The 20,233-nt window shown below is 42.7% G+C and overlaps 2 protein-coding genes across 2 annotated transcripts; one reads left to right on the forward strand and one right to left on the reverse strand.

Moving 5' to 3' along the window:
* Positions 1–3,309: 3,309 nt before the first annotated feature.
* On the forward strand, positions 3,310–7,424 carry LOC308102578 (kelch domain-containing protein 3-like; the record flags this gene model as incomplete). Its single annotated transcript, XM_080452345.1, has 2 exons — positions 3,310–4,814; positions 7,319–7,424. The coding sequence occupies 2 exons, from the start codon at positions 3,310–3,312 to the stop codon at positions 7,422–7,424; spliced, it is 1,611 nt and encodes a 536-aa protein (XP_080308471.1).
* A 52-nt stretch (positions 7,425–7,476) lies between these two features.
* On the reverse strand, positions 7,477–19,507 carry LOC308102606 (lysozyme C-like; the record flags this gene model as incomplete). The annotated part of the gene is made up of 5 exons (XM_080452390.1): positions 7,477–7,531; positions 17,257–17,338; positions 18,082–18,243; positions 18,817–18,919; positions 19,484–19,507. 5 exons carry the CDS (start codon positions 19,505–19,507, stop codon positions 7,477–7,479), a joined length of 426 nt encoding a protein of 141 aa, XP_080308516.1.
* Positions 19,508–20,233: the final 726 nt, after the last annotated feature.

A 20,233-nucleotide genomic window follows, 5' to 3' on the forward strand; every position in this document is an offset into this window, starting at 1 on the left:
CCATATAAATTAAAATATTTCAAAAACACGCCTTGAGTCAAACTCAAGGACAAAAGGACAAGGTTTGTCAAGTGCCCGACTTACATCCCAGTAGCTACCCACGGTCAGTCCTCTTAGGGCAAGACAGGGCCTCTCAGGCCGCTTATCCGGGGCTACACTGCCAGGACTGGGGGAGAGCGGAGGATCTGGCATGTGGAGGGACTAGGCTCTGTGGATGGCCTCCTGGCCGGGCTCCTCCTTCGTCTCACCAGGTCCAGGACCTGAGCGTTGCACCAGACTCCCCTGTTCCAAACATTTCATTCTGGCGTGATGGTTTCTTGGGCCGTGGTGGTACTACAGGCTCCACTTGCAGCTTGCTTGAATAGCCCTCCTTAAACCTCACCGTGGATTTGTTGGGCTTCTTCCTCACGGAAGACACAGGCTAGGGCGCTAACCCATATTACCGTCTCTCCAGTGGTCACCAAACTATTCCTGGTTGTCACATAGTCTATTCCTATGAGCCACTATGCATAGAATAACACCGACACTGTCCTCCATCCGTTCCCTCAAAGTACTCCTTCCATTTTCTCAACACACTTCTTCGGTCTTCGGTTGCTAGAACATTTCCAACCATCCTTCATCACCTTAACCTCTTGCTCATCCTTCCCATCTCAGTACCTGTCTAGCCAATCGGTGCAGGTCCCTTTCTCCCTCCTTGGTGTCCAACCTTTCATACAATTTCTCATACTCGTTTCCTTAACCCTCACCACTTTTCTCTCCGCCTTACCCCTTATCTCTTTGTACTCCTCCCTACTTTCTTCATCTCTCTGGCTGCCTTTCTTATCTCCTCCCTGAGCTCCACAGAGCATTGTTCTTTCTTCATCTTCACACCTACATCAGCTCCCAGTACCTACCACAGGACTCAAGCCATGCTACTCGATATGCTGAGTTGGCACCTTCACCGTAAATGGTAACTCCTATTTGAACATTTTCAAAACTTACTATGGGAGTGCTTTTTGGTGATTTGGTAATTTACCTCAAAGAATTATAGTCAAAATTATGCAGAAATGCAAAAACTGTCAGATTTTGGCAGCCATCTTGGAAAAAAAAATGGCTGCCATCTTTGATTTATGACTGGCCCGGTGTCCTAAATCGAAGTGTGATCTCCAAAGATGATTTGTACCAAATTTCTCGCTTGTATCACCATTTGAACAATTCTCCCAAAATATCGCTGTTAACTAGGCCACTCCCATTGCAACGCCCCCTTTTAGGCAATTAGCATGAGCACACCCACACACCTTCATATTCACATACTTGAGCAACATTTCAGCCTACTAGGACAAAAACTAGGAAGATTTGATCAACTGCTGGTGGCCATTTAGAAAAATGTCTGCCACGCCCACCAGGGTGAGAATTTGTGATGTCCCAATATCCAGTTTTGTTCCCAATATATCAATCAACACTTCTGCCAAATTTGACGCTTTCTTCGTAAAATTTAACGATTAGGCTGATTTCTCGTGCCATGCCGCCCCACTAATAGCAGCCCTTCTTTGCACTGTGTTGTACTTTGTTGTAAACCTGATGCCTGAGCCAACACTGCCCTCTAGTGGATGTCTACTTAACAGCAACTCAGAGCTCACATTACACAGATGTAAAGCAGCTAAATAGAGCAGTGTTTTTATATTTTAGTGTGTGACATTAAGTTTAAAATATACATAAACCACAAACTTGATTGGCAATGCTACAAGTCACTACCCTTTTCCAAAACCGAAGTTTCAAGTTCTGTTTAAGTCAGACCCAGAAGGGTTAGACGGGTTGCCTTTTTCAACATCGGTGCAGACAAAACCATGACTGGATGTTATCATTTTTCATAGACATGGATATTATACAGTAGCTCTGAAGTAAGTTCATTACAGTAAGGACACTGTCTGATATGGTTACTGTGTGTATTCTTATTTATTTTGTCCTGCGTAATGCAAGCTTTGGTGAGGGTGTATACTTAGGGTGACCATATTCTGAATTCCCAAAAAGAGGACACTTCACAGCAATTCTCGTTTTTTTTATCGGGTTTGCTACTTTTATGGGCGGTTTTTGTTACCTTTTATATTTTGCGTAATTAGGTACAAAACAATTACTCCATGAAGTGTAGAAGATGTCGGAGGTTTTTTCAATGAATGACAGGCAGCGCTGTGTGTGTGTGTGTGTGTGAGTGTGTCTCAGCCTGTCAGCAGTGTTGCCAAGTCTCGTGAGAGAAATAAGGAAGCATACCTCAAAAAACAAGCCAGAAAAACCAGCCAAAACTTGTCCAGAAGTTTTGGTAAATAAGCGGACATGGCAACACTAAGATCCTGGCGTCTGGATGTTTGCTCAGCAGCTCATTGGCTCATGACACGGCCAATGAGAGTTAGTGCTTTCATTGTTGCTAAGATATGTCCCCCCCTACTGATACACAGATACAGTATACACTACCCAAATTCTCAAAACCCCCGACATTTGAAGGATTTTATTAAAAAAAAAAACGGACAGGCCGGACAGCCCCCCAAAAGAGGACATGTCCGGGTAAAAGAGGATTAATGGTCACCCTAGTATACCGTTGTATTGTTTGTTCATTATTGATGGTGCTTTTGTGTGTGATGTCTTTATCCTACTGTATTTACAGTACTTCTGGTTCTGTAAGTGTATCTTAATTATTTCTCTCTTACTTTCGTTTGGTAAAGACACACCACAGACCCCCCAAAATATGTAAAAACTAAGAAAAAGTTAAACGTCAAATTATAGGACCTCTAATTCGGGGGTTATCAAAGTGTGGTTTGAGGACCCCAGGGGTCCTTTGAGGTGGTACCAGGGGGTCCCCAGCTAAATGTTTGATAGATAGGAACCAAATGGATCCTTACTGGTCTGTAACTCTAAGAGTGTACACTCTGAGGGTTATGGGGGTCCGTGATCTAATGCATACTGGTGCATGCTCCTAGAAATTAATTTGAAAAAGGTTTGAGAACCAAATATGTTACCACATAACTATATAACAACCGAATAAAGTAACACTTCAGTCACATCAGTCACAAACACTGGAATGAGATGAAGTCTGAAGGGAACGACAAGCTTCACAATGTTCACATCTTTCTACATGCCACATTAGGGCGTTACTGCTTCCCTGATTGGCCAACCCCCTTACCCAACCCATCAGCTTTGTGGGATTGGCCCAAGCTTTGTGTGGCATTGGTGCCGCTCTACCATTATATAAGAGGTTTAACGCGAACAATAAACCTATTATTTCAGAGAGCAGTACTTCATACATCCCCTTTAACTACACTGTTGTCTGTGTATGAAATGTTGCACTGGACGGTGCATCTGAAAGGAGGACCAGGGAGGGACTATGACCATGCTGCTGTAGCAGTGGGGCACAAGCTATATGCCTTCGGAGGGTACTGCTATGGACCTAGCAGTGCCATGGACCAGATTGATGTGCACGTCTTCAACACCGTGTCTTTACGCTGGATGAAGTTGCCCCCGCAGACAACTGAAAGTGGAAAACGTCCCCTGGACGTTCCCTCCAGGCGCGACCGCCACACAGCCGGACTGATAGAGGACGTCATCTACATCTGGGGCGGGATTACCTACACGTGGGAGTTCTGCAGTGTGCTCTATGCATTCGACGTCAACACCCACAGATGGTTCAATCCCAAGGTTTCCGGGACTGTTCCGAAGGGCAGGTCCGACCACTCGGCCTGTGTCTTGGGGAAGGTCATGTATATCTTTGGAGGATTCATCCACCAGACCGGATGCACCAATGACATCTACACGTTGGACACCACCACAATGGTCTGGGCTTTAATTAACACCAGAGGCACTCCAGCACCAGCGTCAGAATGTCACTCTGCCACAATCATCGGGACAAAGATGTTTATATTCGGGGGCCAAGGGGACCAGTTTGAGTACAACAACAGCATCACCGTGTTCGACACGGGGACTAACAGCTGGCTGAGCTCAGAGGACGAGGACGAGTACCACCACTTGTTGAGCCAGGGCGACGAGGCGAACGAAGAGCACAACGACATCACAGTGTTTGACCTGGAGTCCAACGGCTGGCTGAACCAAGTGGACAATGATGATTTCAACTGCTTGCTCAGCCAAGAGGGCGACTACAGCTGCTGTCTGGGTGAAGGGGATGAGGACGAAGAGGACTTCTACGAAGAGCTCTACGAAGAGCTCTACGAGCCCAACTGCTTGCTGAGCCAAGAGGACGAGGGCGATGACGAGTACAACCTCTGGCTGAAAAATGGTGACGATTATGAAGACGACTACAACTGCTGGCTGAGTCAAGAGGACGAGCTTGAGTACGACTGCTGGCTGAACCACGAGGACAACCACGAAGAACACCTCTACAAAGGCCCCTACGAGAACGACTACTGGCTGAGAATGTCTTCTGAACAGTTCCTTCCGGAAGAACGTGAGGGTCATTCAGCCTTCGCCTTCAACGGAGAGCTGTACATATTCGGTGGCCACAACTATTCTCTTGGCCGGACCTTCAACGACCTGTGGAAATTCAATCCAGCGACCTTCTCTTGGACAGAAGTGGAAGCCAAGGGGAAGGTCCCACGTTCATGGATGTCTAGGATGTGCTGCTGCGTGGTGGCAGAGCGTGTCATCCTATTTGGTGGATGCAGATACACAGCCATTCGAGTGGATGTTGAAGATCTAGAAGATGATGACGACGACACCGACGTGTATGATAACCTGTACCTTCTAGACTTAAGTCCCAGTCTGAAGACGTTATGCAAGAAAGAGGTTATGCAGTACGGTCTGGAGCTGTCGGGACTCCCGCACGACATCAGGTGGGAACTGGCATCCATCACGACCAACAACGACAGAAATAGTAACAGCCCACTAAAATGAATCAACAAGCCCACTGGGAAAACAACACAAAAACAGCAGGGAACAAAAGAAACAGAGATAAGAAAGGGGAAGATGAGGAGATAGCCGTCCTTAAAATGCTTTGTTCATTCAGATGGGAAAGGAAACGAAGAACGGGGATGTGTTCAGTGATACCTACCAGGAACTAAACAACATCATACAGGGAAATAGAGAAGTCTATCTACTACCACCGGAACTGCACCTATAAGGCAGACCATGACGGTTGCCAAGATCTGTAAGAATAAAACTTCTACGCCCAGGTTTAATCTCTTTCAGGGATTCATGTAGAAACAAAGAGATGCTTTGGGCAAAGGAACTGACAGTTATGGAAGAGAACTTCAGGAAACGGATGTTAGAACTGGCAGTATTTTTGTTAACGTTGTGTTTTTTGTATTGTTTTTTTACAGTACGGCTCTGGAAGATGCAGAGGGTTTGCGTGTGTCTGTCAACAGCTGACCTCACGATCTGCTGTACCGATTAGTGCCAAACCTTTTATACACTGCCAGTAGGCCACAGATGTACCTCCTCAAGTTGTTTTCACATGTTGTATACCTTTTTTTAATATGTAATGTCGTTTTATAAAGGAAGTCAGAGGGGGTTGTGATCACACTGAGACCTTCCCTAAATTTGGAGTCATATGTCATCGATATGTCATAGACGACTGACGTCACAGATGACTGATGTCACAGGCCGGTCACATGAAATCTGAGATCCACATTGGAGACAGGGTTGGTGCTAGTCGCTTCTATGTGTGTGTGTGTGTGTGTGTGTGTGTGTGTGTGTGTGTGTGTGTGTGTGTGTGTGTGTGTGTGTGTGTGTGTGTGTGTGTGTGTGTGTGTGTGTGTGTGTGTGTGGGTCCATTCGGGGGAATTCAGGCGCCAGAGGCACAGCAGTTTAAGTTACAGATACAGGGCATTAGAAGTACAGTAGATACATTCATAGGAAGAGTAACATATGCATTTACAGTTGTGGAAATCTTTTCATGGACTTTGTATGAACACCTTCTGTGAACTGTTAATTTTAAAACCTCAGCCCCGCTTTTGGGTACAAAAACCTCAGCTTGACAAGCACCTGCCTATGAGAGGTTGGATGTGTGCTACTACCCTTTGTACCTTGATGATTGTTCAAAATATGCTTGTGGTCCGGAGTAAATAAATAATAACTAGAAAATGTGCTCCTCGGAGCACAAGTCTCCGCCAGCAGACCCGTGCTATTTTAATAGCACAGGTCGTCTTGGTAGAATGTGCGTGGTTTTTGGTGTTCTGCAGGGGCGACTGAATATGTAGTGTCTGCATCTAAAAAAAAATCTTCTTGAAGCAATGTGTCATATGGGAGTCCTCGTAATTGACTGGTTTGTTCAAATGCTTGTCTGTCTTCGTCATCTTCATTGTCTTGAACAGTTTCAGCAGTTGATTGACCAATGTTAGGTGTTCTCAGAGGGACACACACACGCACGGACGGGTGATTTGTACTGGAACGTACTGTTCCAATCAAGACTGATTGATCCTGTCTTACCTCACTTCAAAAAATATAACATAAATGGCTTTTTGAAGTGACACACCTATTTATAGGATTTTATTTCGTCATGCGTCCCTCTAGCCAATCAAGGGCATTGGTGTCAACATATTGACACGTGTCACGTGGAGCTTGACCAATGTTAGCTTGGCTAGGAGGGAGGTGAACACACAGCGGGACGAAGCAAAAACATACTCTCCACCTCCGGCGGAGACAATAAAGGTGAAGAACTACTGTATTAGAGAAAGAAAGAATGAATGAATGAATAATGGTCATGAGGAATAGGCCTACATAGACAGGTTTTGCCACCAAGACAGTCATGAACCAATACACCCACCCTGTCACAACTCACAACCTTCATAAACAGCCACAACAGAGCAGACAGAATGTAGATCCACATCTATCCACATCGTCTTTAATTCCAAATACACATTTGGAATTAATGGCTGTTTTGTCAGAACCAAAAACCAAAAACTAAGCTTGAACTTAAAAGGAAATAGCAAACTCACACAGCATGATTGAAGTGACCAAGATCCACATACTGTTCCCTACTACAACTCACTACCTTCAACATCAGACACAACACAACATACAAGCTGTAGATTCACATCAGCATTCGATTCCAAAGCCAGAAACAGTCATGTTTCATTGCCACCCAGTGATTGGGTCCCAAAATGACAGCTTGAATCACATTAGTACATACAGCATACAACACAAGCAGAAGCAGCAAAGAAAAATAACAAACAAGGTTCCTACCTTGAGTCGTCTTCTACTTGACTTCCATCAGCTGTGTAAGTGATGGCCAGTGTCAAATGAACCCATGGAGATAGAGATAGAGCCCTCTTCTCTCTAGTTCATCATTGGATGTGCCCTCCAGTGGCGTCTCCAGTCATCTCCATCCTCCATCCAGCTGGCTAGCTCGCCAGTACGTTCCTACCCTGCTGGGAGCTGCCGGTGTCAATGGCACCGACCAGCCTCATTCTCCCGACTGCCATCTTCTCACTCACCCTTGGTAGCCCCCATACAGGTGCTTGGTTGATGTTTAGTACTACACATAGCGTTCTGGTGTTACACAGTGGCCAGGGACTTCTGTAGAGCAGGCTTCATGGTCCAGCATTCGCAGCTGTACAGGAGAACGGACTCTACAGGACTGAGAAGAAGCTGAGCTTGATATGGTGGGGAGGTTGGGACTTTCACACACTGACCATGCCATTCGGAGCGCTCGATGCAAGCGAGGGCGTCCCCCCTGCAACACCCCTGGCCAGGATGTCAAACACTGTTGCCGTCTGGCGTCATCACCGTGGCTCTGGTACCTTTTTCTTCATCTTTCGTGTATCATCATCAATGTCCAGCTCAATGTCGTATAGCCACGCCCTCATTTCAGGTCCCACATCAAAGAGGCTGGCCTCTTATGGTGGTCTATACCATTGGTGCTCTGGTTCTCAAAGTGAGGTCCGGGGACCTCCAGGGGTCCTTGTGGGGCTACCAGGGGGTCCCCAGCAAAATTATTTATAGCGTCACAATCATTTTAACCACTTTAACCATATTCTATACTTTGACTATTCAAAAATCTTGAGAATGTGTGCAAATCTTTCAATATATATATTTTTAAAGCGAACATTTGTAACTCAAATCTTTACTTCTGGGGGTCGCTGGAACAAAATATTTTGAGATGGGGGTCCGCGGCCAAATAATATCATTTTGGGGGTTTTGGGTGACATGAAAAAGTGTGAGAACCACTGGTCTTTACAGACAGGTGGTGATTATGTGGTCGGCAGTCTCCCACTCCTGCTTGCGGGGTGTCCCGCCAGCCATGCCTTAGTCAGGTCCACAGGATAACTTGGCATCTCTTGTGCCGCCTTGTTGTGCGGGTGGCGGGATTTGAGTCTGTTTGGAGGCGACGCTGTCGTAGTGGTGTCATGCAGGACACACCAGTCATGTTTCTGGGTTTGCCTTGCTAGGGGAGGGCAGAAGCCTCTCCGTCGGAGGCCGGCCGGGGCAATGCCCGCTAGGACTGGTAGAGCACAGGGGTGGGCTTCAGGCAACCAGTTATGATCCGGAGAGAGTTGTTAATGGTAGTATGAACCTTTTTCACTACACCAGGCTGGGGCACAGTATTCAGCTGCAGCAAAGACCAGGGCTTTGCGTGGTGATTCATAGCACCTGCTCTCATACCTGTGTACGTGGCTCCTAGGGTCCGGAGTAGGTTGGGAGGAACACCATAAGCCTTGAGTTCTGAAAGAAAGAAAGAGAAGTCTAGCGTATACTGTACCCTGTCACAACATACACAGCCTAGTATAAGTATCCTGCCACAACAACTTACACAGTATTTCAGAGCCAGTTACAGACAGTCAACGGGGATGCTGTAACGTTAGTTTTATATTGGATGGTTGACATATTTTCAACCACAGAGCTACTGGGGGCCGTCAACAAAGTATTCAACTTTAGAGTATTTGCCATTTATTATTGACATTTATTTCAATTGCTTGATTGATTGATTGATGTACTTTTATTTAGTAAGACATGAGAATCACAGTACATGGAAGTACAAATTCACAATACAAGGTCTACTAAACTGGAAGACTCAGTTAAGCACGTAGCTTTTTTAAGATGAGAAACCCATGCACACAAATCATGATGACATATAGGAGACAGATATACACACTACTATACAGAATGTCATACAATCAGCTTTCAGGTTACTGGTATGAAGAGAGAAAAAATATATATACAAAAGAAGAAAATGAAAGAGGGGGGGGGTAGGGGGGGTAGGTTAAGACTTAGACAGGGGCCATTTTCGAATTGCAGCGAAATTGCAGGTGTATCTTTAGGGCAGTTTTGAAAGTGAGTAGGGTTTTACACTCCTCTACTCCTTTTGGTAGGGCATTCCACATTTTTGATGAATAGCATTAGAACGAGTTCATTCCCTTAGTTGAGCCAAATCTGGGTTGAACATGATTAGTGGAGCTGCCTCTGGTGTTATGATCATGGACTTCATTAAAGGCATACTAGGTAACGTTTTCAACAAAACTAAAGTTAAATTGTATATCTTTTGTGAGTGGCAAAAGTTTCACAACACCCACTCCATGAATTTCACCCCCGGAAGCCTTTTATTTATATATTTTCTATTGAACGTGGACTGGGGGGACTTTCCCGGGGAAATGACGTCATCTGGCCGGAAAACGGAGGTGGAAATGCACTGGTTTCCTGTTTGGCCAGGAACTACCGCAACGGTTTCCTGTTTGGCCAGGAACTATCGCGCTAATAACAAAAAGGAACCTCACGCTGATTTTAAGAGAATGTAGGATTAGAAGATCGAAAAAGAACAGAAAAAGAAAGCACAGCTCATGGTAACTAATGCTCCACTGGCTAAGAGAAACGATCCGTAGATAGTATAAAACAATTAAAAGATCGCTTTTTGAAACGCTTCCGGCTTCCGGTGAAAACGAATGGAATTCTGGGTAATCGAGGACTAAGGAAATTGTATGCAGTGACGGTAGTGCCCAGCAGAGGTTGCTAAAAATCGTTAGTTGTGAATTTGCATTGTACAACTTTAACATTTTGGAAGTATTTTGACAAATACAGGGGGATCCCAATGTTGTGGTGTATCTTGAAGACCAGGCCCATAGAAAGTTGCTGTACTCTGTCCTCAACCCTAAGCCATCCAATCCTAGCAAAATGAGCAGAGGTTAGATGGGTTTTGTGATTGAGGCCAAGAAGTAGCCTTACAAGTTTGTTTTGGGATGTTTGGAGCCTTGTTTTTAAGGCCTTGGAGGTGTTGTGATACCATGAAGTGCATGCATAATCATAATGACCTTGAATGAGGGCCCCTGCAAGAATCTTCAGAGTATTCTTACTGACTAGACGATCAATCCTCCACAAATAGCGTGTTGTTTGGTTGACATTTTTTATCACTTTTTCAGCATTTTTGTTACCAGAGAGGTTTGCCTCCAAAATGGAGCCTATAGGTAGGTAATTTCATCCTTTCTTTTGATGACATCATCACCCACTTTGATCGTGAAACTCTCTGCCTTGCTAAGGTGAAAGAGGGGGGGGGGGGTTTGCTTCTAAACCAAATGAGATAAGGACGCTCAACAGACTCTACATTGTGCAGGGGGATGTATCTGAGCACACTGTTGAGATTTCTCATACAATATTTTGAATATTCTACATGAATATAGTATTTTTTACATAGTATAGTTTTTGTATCACTGTAAATTAAGTAATAATTACTGCCACAACGGTAGAACTGCTCTTACAAAAGAAAACCATCTATATATAGATATAAACGCAGGTATATGACTTGTCCGTCAATGGTCAAGTGACAAGGGTTGTAAGTCATGCTTCTTCCAGCTCAGAAACATTGCTAAAATCGAGTCCTTCTTTTTGCCATCATTTGCAGACCTTGAAAAAGTCAGTTCATCAAACAAATAACAATAATAAACATGTGTATCTTCCCTATATTGATTTATTTTGTCCTCACTATCTGGTGGCATTTTTAAACATGCTCATATTTTAAAAGAGCTATAGCCTCCACCAAGAAATCGGACTAGAGTAGGCCTATGCATTGAAATAAATTGAGATATTATAGAAATATGCCATTCAGGTTGTAACACTTGATATCACTTTCAATTAAACAATCATTGGTAAACATTTAAGTATGAGGTTTCATACAAAGATATTTGGTGCTGTGACACCCCAACAAAACATGGTGTATTTATTTATTTAGGCCTGTGGTTCTCAAAGTGTGGTCTGGGAACCCCCTCAGGGCCCAGGGGTCCTTGAGGGGGTTCCAGGGGGTCCCCAGTAAAAACGCTTTAAAATAGCAGATCTACAAGCTCACAATGTACACTCACAATGTGTCACGAGTTTTTACAAAAGAGCTTTTACATTCATTCATTCATTCAGTTATTTTAATAACAACTCTTTATAAAAACAACTATAAATTGTTCTTAAGTACAGTACTTGAGTAAATGTACTTAGTTACTTTACACCACTGCTAAAATTTGCAACACCCTCAATTTGACAGCCATTTCATCTGATTGTATCAAACAACAACAAAACTCACCAAAATTACACCTGTATACATCTTGGGTTGATCCTCTTTGTCTCTGTCAAGTCTAATTGTCCACTGTTGTATCATGTTATAGCAATTAAATAAAACCAACAACATCACAGTCTGTCATAACGGTTGATAATTAACTTATTCTTTCAGCCGTCACACACACATATCATGTCCAGTAGGTGGCATAGTAGCTCTGGTGGTCCAGAGCGTTAGTGAGTTCTCTCTAACGACCTGCCAGGCGCTCGGCTCTGCTTATAGACAAAGAGTTCCCCTGCACTGCGAGAGCTCCAGCTGTAGTAAAAATAAACAAAACTACTTCGCTACTCACCAAAACAAAGGCTGTTTTGTGTTGTTGAAAGTCTATTCTCTAGGGTGGGAAGCCTCTCAGCACCCCACCTTCTCTGTATAATACACTTTGTGGGCAGAACATAAAATATGACGGAAATTCTTTTATTTACTCCACTGCGCCCTCTTCAGATCTGGACAATATAAATTACGATTGACCAGATCTGTAGAAGGCGTAGTGGAGCAAATAAAAATAATTTCCATCTGGCGGACATATTTTATTTTCTGCCCAAAACGTGTATTATATAGAGAAGGTGGGGTGCTGAGAGGCTTCCCACCCTGGAGAATAGACTTTCAACAACACAAAACAGCCTTTGTTTCGGTGAGTAGCAAAATAGTTTTGTTTTGTTTATTTTTTATTAACAGGCCGGACAAGGGCTAGTCTATTAGCTGCCATCAGGTGTAAATTATAATTATTAGAAGTTGTTTATTTCACTCTTTTACGTTTTAGCTCCAAACATGAAGGAGCTGTCTGTCTGGCTCGCCTGTCTCTAACGGTGTTTATAGCCAGTGTTACCACTCCAGATTTTGTGAGAGAAATAAGCAACCAGGTCTATGAAAACAAGCCCAAAATAAGCGAGAGGGCCACATCTACAAGATCACAACGCGTCACAACACAATGCGACAGGACAATTTTTTCAAATAAATCTTGAAAAAGTGAAATATTTTTAAATTTGATTATTCTTTTGAGACATTTTTACTTCACAAATCTGGTATGGGGATCCCTGGAACAAAACATTTTCAGATGGGGGGTCCGTGGACAAATACATATTAAATTGAGGGAGGGTCCTTGACATGAACATGTTTGAGAACCATATGTTTAAACAACATTACACAACAAGCCAGAATAAACAACAATATTTTACAAACAAGCCCAAAAACCCTCAACTACCAATAATTACAAGCAACTTTACAGAAAAACTACCCCAAAGTCGCTTATAATAAGCAGACATGGCAACGCTTAGAGCAGACGTGAGGGGAGGGGAGTAAAAAAAAGGAGGATTTTCAGAAGTGGTTCTCAACCTGTGGGTCGGGACCCCCAGGGGGGTCCCCACATGATATATATTTTTAGCGGGGGTCCCCAGAAGACAGTGAAGTGACAATTCAAGGACTTTGAAGACCTTTTTAATACTTAGGGGAAAAAAATAAAAACGAGAAATAGCATTACTGCATCAAAAGCCCAGTTCAAATATAAATATTTTGGGGGGTCGCGGCCTGAAAAGATTGAGAACCTCTGGCAGTAGCAGTATAGTTCTCAAACGTTTTCATGCCAAATTGACATATATTTGGCCGCGGACCCCCATCTGAAAACGCTTTGTGCCAGGAACCCCCCAGAAGAAAAGATTTGTGTTAAAACAAGTTGGCAAGAGTAATCCCTATATTTAAAAAAGGAAGCAAACTAGATCCTGGCAACTATAGGCCTGTTTCCATCCTTTGTTCCATCTCAAAGGTTATAGAGCGATCAATCCAAGAACAAATCAACAGCTACCTCAGCGAGCGTAAACTGTTGTTTGAATTCCAATCAGGCTTCAGAACATCCCACTCCACTGACACATGCCTACTATATTTGACCGACTACATCAAACGTGAGGTAGACTCGGGCAAATACTGTGGCATGGTCATGCTGGACCTCCAAAAGGCGTTTGACACTGTAAACCACGCAATTCTACTTGATAAGCTGAGGGCGATTGGTTTTGATTGCACATCACTAAATTGGATGAGATCTTACTTGGAGGGTAGAGAACAAGTGGTTGACATCAACGGAACCATGTCGTCATCCCTCCCGGTGAGCTGCGGGGTTCCTCAAGGCAGCATTCTAGGGCCGTTACTGTTCCTTCTATACATTAACGACATGAATGCTGCCTGTAACTGCAAACTGTTCCTGTTCGCTGATGACTCGGCACTCCTGATCTCGGGTGAGGACAAGTTGCAAGTTGAGGAAGCTCTCAGCTCTGAACTCTCAAAAATCCGTACCTGGCTTACCGATAACAAACTGTCTCTATACCTTGGGAAAACTGAATCCATCCTATTTGGGACCAAACATTCCCTCAGTAAAATGAAGGTAAATGACTTCAAGGTCAAAGTCGATGACACAATCATCACTAGCAAAGAAGAGATTACCTATTTGGGATGTATTCTTGACAAATACCTGACAGGTGAAAGCATGGCAACAAAGGTGGTCAAAGGAGTAAACCAGAGAACCAGATTTATGGGCAGAGTTTCCTCTTTTGTCAACCCTCAGGCCCTCAGGACCCTCTCAGGGGCCCTGATTCAGCCCCTTTTTGAATATGCTAGCTCCCCTTGGTACTCCAACACCTCAGTGTCACTGAAGACTAAGCTTCAAACCTCCCAAAACAAACTGATCCGACTACTTCTCGGACTGGGGCCCATGACCCACCTCTCTCCCACTCACTTTGCCAGCCTAGGCTGGCTCAGGATGGAAGACAGGGTTAAACAACTAAAAATGGGTCTGGTCTTCAAAATTGTAAAGGCAGATTTGCCCGATATGCCCCCTATACCCGCATATCTGTATAAATACCTTGAAAAAGTTAGTGACACCCACAGCCACGAAACTAGAGGGAGCGTAAAACAACAATCTGGTACCACCCACCCATAAAACAAACATGGGCAAATTCTCCTTCTATAGCACAGCCACCAAGGAATGGAATAGTCTAACCCCATCCCTCAAAAAATGCAGTTCGCTGGGCTCATTCAAAACAGCCCTAAAAACCCATCTTTCTGGAGGCCGAAAGAGGAGCTAGTACCAGTTTCCCTGTAGACAGACGACCCCCCCCCCCTCCTCTTTTTTGTACATATTTTGTATTTCCTCATGCTTTTTTTGTATATAATTTTTATTTTTCCATGCTCCCCCCCTTTTTGTACATATATTTTTTAAATGCTTTTTTTGTACATAGTGGTATTTTTTCTGTATTATCTGTATTTTCATGTTGATTTTTGAACTGTTTGGTTGCTACTATATATGTCTATGAAATTAACTCAAGGACCCCAACGGAAACAAGTCCGCAAGGACTTTTTTGGCCGGACCTTTTAGACAAAAGCATTATAAATGTAACTGTGTTGTTTTACATTCTTTTGCCTAATAAAAATTTCAATCAATCAATCAATCAAACGTATTTAAAATCTTTCAAACATTTCTTATATTTTTTTTTATTTGAAAAAAAAGCAGTTCTAGCCTACCTTGTGACGCTGTATTACACATTTCGCTGGGGACCCCCTGTAAGCCCCTCAAGGACCCCTGGGGGTCCCCAGACCCCACTATGAGAACCCCTGGTTTATATTGTCTACTTTATAGGGACAACCTGACAATAACACCATGCCGAAAGGCATGGCGAGAGAGTATGTTTTGCACCCCGTCCGTCCGTCCGTCCGTCCGTCCGTCCGTCCGTCCGTCCGTCCGTTCATCCGTCCGTGTGTGTGTCCGTCCATGTGTCCATCTGTCTGTGAGCAGCTAATCTCAGGCACCGTTGGCCTGGTCGCTGCGAAACTGTGCACACACACCAATTCAAAACCTCTGCTCCTTTTTCACATGGGCCTGTTATAGCGCCACCAGGAGGCCGATTTGTGCAAAACCCATTTGCTCCTACAGATTTAATCCAAACGTCATGCAAATCGGTACACAGTATCTCTATAGTCATGTGATCAACATGGATCTGTCCGATTTTCAGGTTTGCAGGATTGGTCCGTTTTGAACAAAATGCCTCAAATCATGAACGCAGCCTGCGCTTCCCATGAAATTTCACACGCACATTCCCACTAGGCCGAGGGAGAAATGCCACCCTTTTGACATTGCCCTGTTATAGCGCCACCAGCAGGTCTAATTTAGCAAAACACATTTTTGGAACAAAATGCCTCAAATCATGAATGCAGTGTCCCATTGCCGTGAAAGGCCTAAGAAGAAGAAATGGCACCCTTTTCACATTGGCCTATTATAGAGCCACCAAGAGGCCACAATAACCTACCTGACCTGGCGGAGACCTGTGCTCCGAGGAGCACTTTTTCTAGTTTTGTGTCTGAATTTGCTATTTATTATTATTGAAGACTATTGCCCTTTTGGATGTTGCCCAAGCCAAGATGTTAAGCAAGCACACTTTAGATTAATACATTGAATTGTGTAATGTTTATTCAATTGTACCAAAAGTTTTTTTTTAAAGTCAGTGTGCCATATCAACATTAAATTGTGACACCAATGACACCAAAATCTAAATATTTTCAATAGATTTTGATTGTCCACAGTAGGCTACATAACAACCTTAATTGTTTTTATTCTGCCTTTGAAATATTTTCTTTCACACCAGGACATTGTAATGACCATTAGACGCAATAACCCAACTACCTCCCAGACTCCCTCCCCAATCATGAGTTCAGAGTTTGAATTAATGCAGAATCATGTGCAGGATTTAATTTGCATACAGATGTGAGGGGACCTAATTTAATTGACCACATAAAAAAAAAAAAATATATATATATATATATATATATATATATATATACACATATATATATATATATATATATATATATATATATATATATATATATAGAGAGAGAGAGAGAGAGAGAGAGAGAGAGAGAGAGAGAGAGAGAGATGTACTGTTAATCAAACTGATCAAATTGATGAAACTGAGTAAAAGTCATATTTCATCATGCTGATCTGTAAGTTATGTTGTTGTTTATAAATCATTTGAATTCCATAGGCGTTGACCAAAGGAACAATTTAATAGTTGCATAGTTGTTTTACATTGGTTAATTGATTAATTTCACAGGTCACAATCAGCCACGTAGGAGCTCAAATCCTGGTACTGACAGTGTTGCTGCCAACCCATCCTGCAGTAAAAAATATATAAAAAAACAGCAATAAACAAACGATAATAAACAATAACAACGATAACAACAACATAAACCAACAGTGATGCTGTAGGAGGGTGCATTAAATGCATGGGTTTCAAACAGCACACCAAGCCCAACTATCCATCCAGGCACGCCTTTAATCCATAACAAAAATAGCTGATCTACAAGCTCACAACACACCGCAATGCGACACGTTGTGAGCTTGTAGATCTGCTGTGGGGGGTGGGGGCGGGCGGGGGTAAATTGCATTTAAAATGGTGTCCCATAATGACATGCCCCAAATAGGAAAGCTAGGCTTTTGTGTGACGCTGTAGTATGATCAAGTAGGGTGTTAATTTATGAAAAAACACACAAAGTTCAAATTTGGAGATACAAGGTTTCTGCCCGACAACAACGATATATTTTAGGTTATATAATTTACCTCTCTATTGGAAAATGAGTGTGTACTAAGAACTGATACATTAGATAATAATAATAATAATAACAATGATGCTAATAATAATAATTCATAAGTTATAGATGTACAGTATGTATTGCAATAATAATGACGACACATTTGGTGAGCGTACCATGCTGCGATGCCGTTGCTGGAGTCCTGGACCACGGTTTTAACACAGCTGATCGCTACGCTAACGTCATCCGTCAACAGCTCTGTAACGAAACACATACATGGTTACTTTAAAAAACACATAAATGTGTCATTTAAAAACACATACATCTGTACATTAAAAACCAAATAAATGTGTAGTTTAAAAACACAAAGATCTGTACTTTAAAAACAAATACACCTGTACTTTAAAGTGGACATTTTATGGTGTTTTATAAAATATATTGTATTTATTAAGGTCCTATACAATGTTTTAGCTCAACGTCTCTTTTTTTATTTTAAATAATGGTTATAAATGTAAATGCCCACACATACAGTAGTTCATTATAACTTGTTAATCAGTTCAGACTCTGTGTCCATTTGGAAGAGACATGATTAAAGGTATTAAAGAGTAGTTCACCCAAAAAATTACTTATTTTCTATAAATTACACACCCCATGAAGCCTCGAATTCATGGAGATTTTTTTGTTTTTGTCGCATTCCTAAGGCAATAATTTGATGACCGGTGGAGTCTCCTACTGAGTCTCCTACTGACCGATAACCCGGTCATCAAATTATTGGCTTAGGAATGTGAGAAAAAAAAACAAATCTTCATGAATTCAAGGCTTCATGGGGTGTGTAATTGATAGAAAATAAGTCCTTTTTTGAGTGAACTACTCCTTTAAAGTAGTGCCCGGTATTCCACACACACACACACACACACACACACACACACACACACACACACACACACACACACACACACACACACACACACACACACACACACACGCACACACACACTTACCGCTGCAGTTGATGCCACACACGTTCTCCGCTCCGGGGGTCTGGTAATCGTCGCACCAATAGCGGCTGTTGATCTGGAAGATCCCATAGTCCGTGGAGCCGTCGGAGTCGTGATGGATCGCCTGCGTGTTGAAAGTCGACTCCCACTGGGACAGACACACCCCTAAGATTCAAAACAAACAACCACCATTAATAATCACCATGGAAACAGCTGGTCACCCGGTTCAACTTCCCTGTCCCGGTCTATGTATTGAGGTGTCAGTGAGCATGCAAGACATTTAACCCCTGAGACCATCTGAGCAGCAGCCATCCGCTGGGTGAAGCTGACACTGAATTTCCCCTGAGGGATTAACAAGGATCTCTCTTTCCCATAGTCGACAAAAAAAAATCTCGCCTGCCTTATATGTAATTCCTGGGAACGCCACTGGTCTCCTACCCTACCGGAACCGCTGCCTACCGGTCCGCTGGTCATCAAATTATTGGCTGAACTATCCCTTTAAACCACGTCCTAGACTCTTCTCCCTACCCTAAAACACCCTGGACAACACACACGTCCCAGACTGGTGTGCCCTATCTTGTTGCCAAGATCTTACAGAGCTTAAGGGTCCATTTGGTTCCTATAACTATCAATAATCTTCCTTGAGACCCTCCTTGGAACCCCCTCAAGGACCCTTGGGGGTCCCCCGACACCACTTTGAGAACCACTGCAATAAACAATACTAGGTGTTTTACTTACAGTTAGCCAGACTGTAACCATGGTAACCATCCATCCCATAGCTCTTGAGGATCCTGGCCCACTCACATCGCGAATACACCTCAGCGCTGGCCACGCCCACCAGCTGGGTTGAATAATAATGACGATGATGATGATGATGATGATGATGATGATGATGATGATGATGATAATAATAAGGATTGTCACCATTATGAAATTTCACTTGATGATTAATTGTCATACAGATAATTGTCATTTACAATTTAACTGTGTTTTTGTAACATTGGAACATAAATACAAATATTTTTTTTTGTTCCACAGGGCAGAGATGACAAATAACTTAAATATACAAAGAAACAAGTGACTATGACCGCAACCAATCTAAAATAATGTTCTATTATAACTTTATGCTTTAAAAAAAAAATACATAGTGGAAATAGCAGATGTACAAGCTCATTGTGACGCATTGTGAGCTTGTACATCTTGCTATTTCCACAATTTTTGAATGTCAACAGAGGAATTCATACAGACAATGGAAACAATTCTGATGATTGTGCAAAAATAATAATAATAATAATATAAGAAAACATAATAATACAATTACAATTTTAAAGTAAGTGTGATAATCTCAAATAATTGTGATCAGCCGATTATGTAGGCTAATAATGGTGATGGAACCTACCGCCAGCAGGACAAAGACCAACGTACGCATTGTGGATGTTTCTTACTTCTAACTTCTACACCTCTCTGTGTGTGGCTTATATACAGTACAGTACAGTGCATTAGGCTTGTTGCCATGTCTGCTCATTGTAAGCAACTTTGGGCTTGTTTTTCTGTAAAGTCGCTTAACATTTTTTTTTAATTATCATTATTTTTTTGGGGGGGGGTTTGTTTCTAAATTGCAGCTGTTTATTTGGGCTTGCTTCCTATTGTTGTTTAAACCAGTCATTCTCAAATATTATGTATTTCATTTGTACGTGGCCGAACCCACATGTGAAAATAGTTTGTGCCAGGGTCGTTTTTTTTTTGTTCACGATAAAAATAAATTAAAAAAAAGATCTACAACCTCACAATGCGTCCCAATGTGATGTACTGTGAGCTTGTATTTTCAAATAGCCGCGTGTGTGCGTCGCCTATAGTCCCAAAATAATTTATATTCTTTTGGTCTTGTTCTGGTAGACCTTGCCTCTTGTTTCTCTTGCGAAATCTGGCAACACTGTATGCTACGTGATGCTGTGCTGACATCAGCAGTGGAAAGTAACTGAGGTGCAGTTAGTCAAGTATCAAGGTCACCTCACTTCATAGAAGAAAGTATTTGTTTTGAATGGCAGCCAACTTCTGAAAGCGCTCTGTAATGTTTGCACACATTTCACACGTAAGAAGGAGTAAAGCTGAGATTAGAAGCACACAATGTGTGGTCATGAGTTTTGTATTGTCG

The sequence above is a fragment of the Gymnoscopelus braueri genome (assembly GCF_963280865.1).
Source record: "Gymnoscopelus braueri genome assembly, chromosome: 16".
Classification (NCBI taxonomy): Eukaryota; Metazoa; Chordata; class Actinopteri; order Myctophiformes; family Myctophidae; genus Gymnoscopelus; species Gymnoscopelus braueri.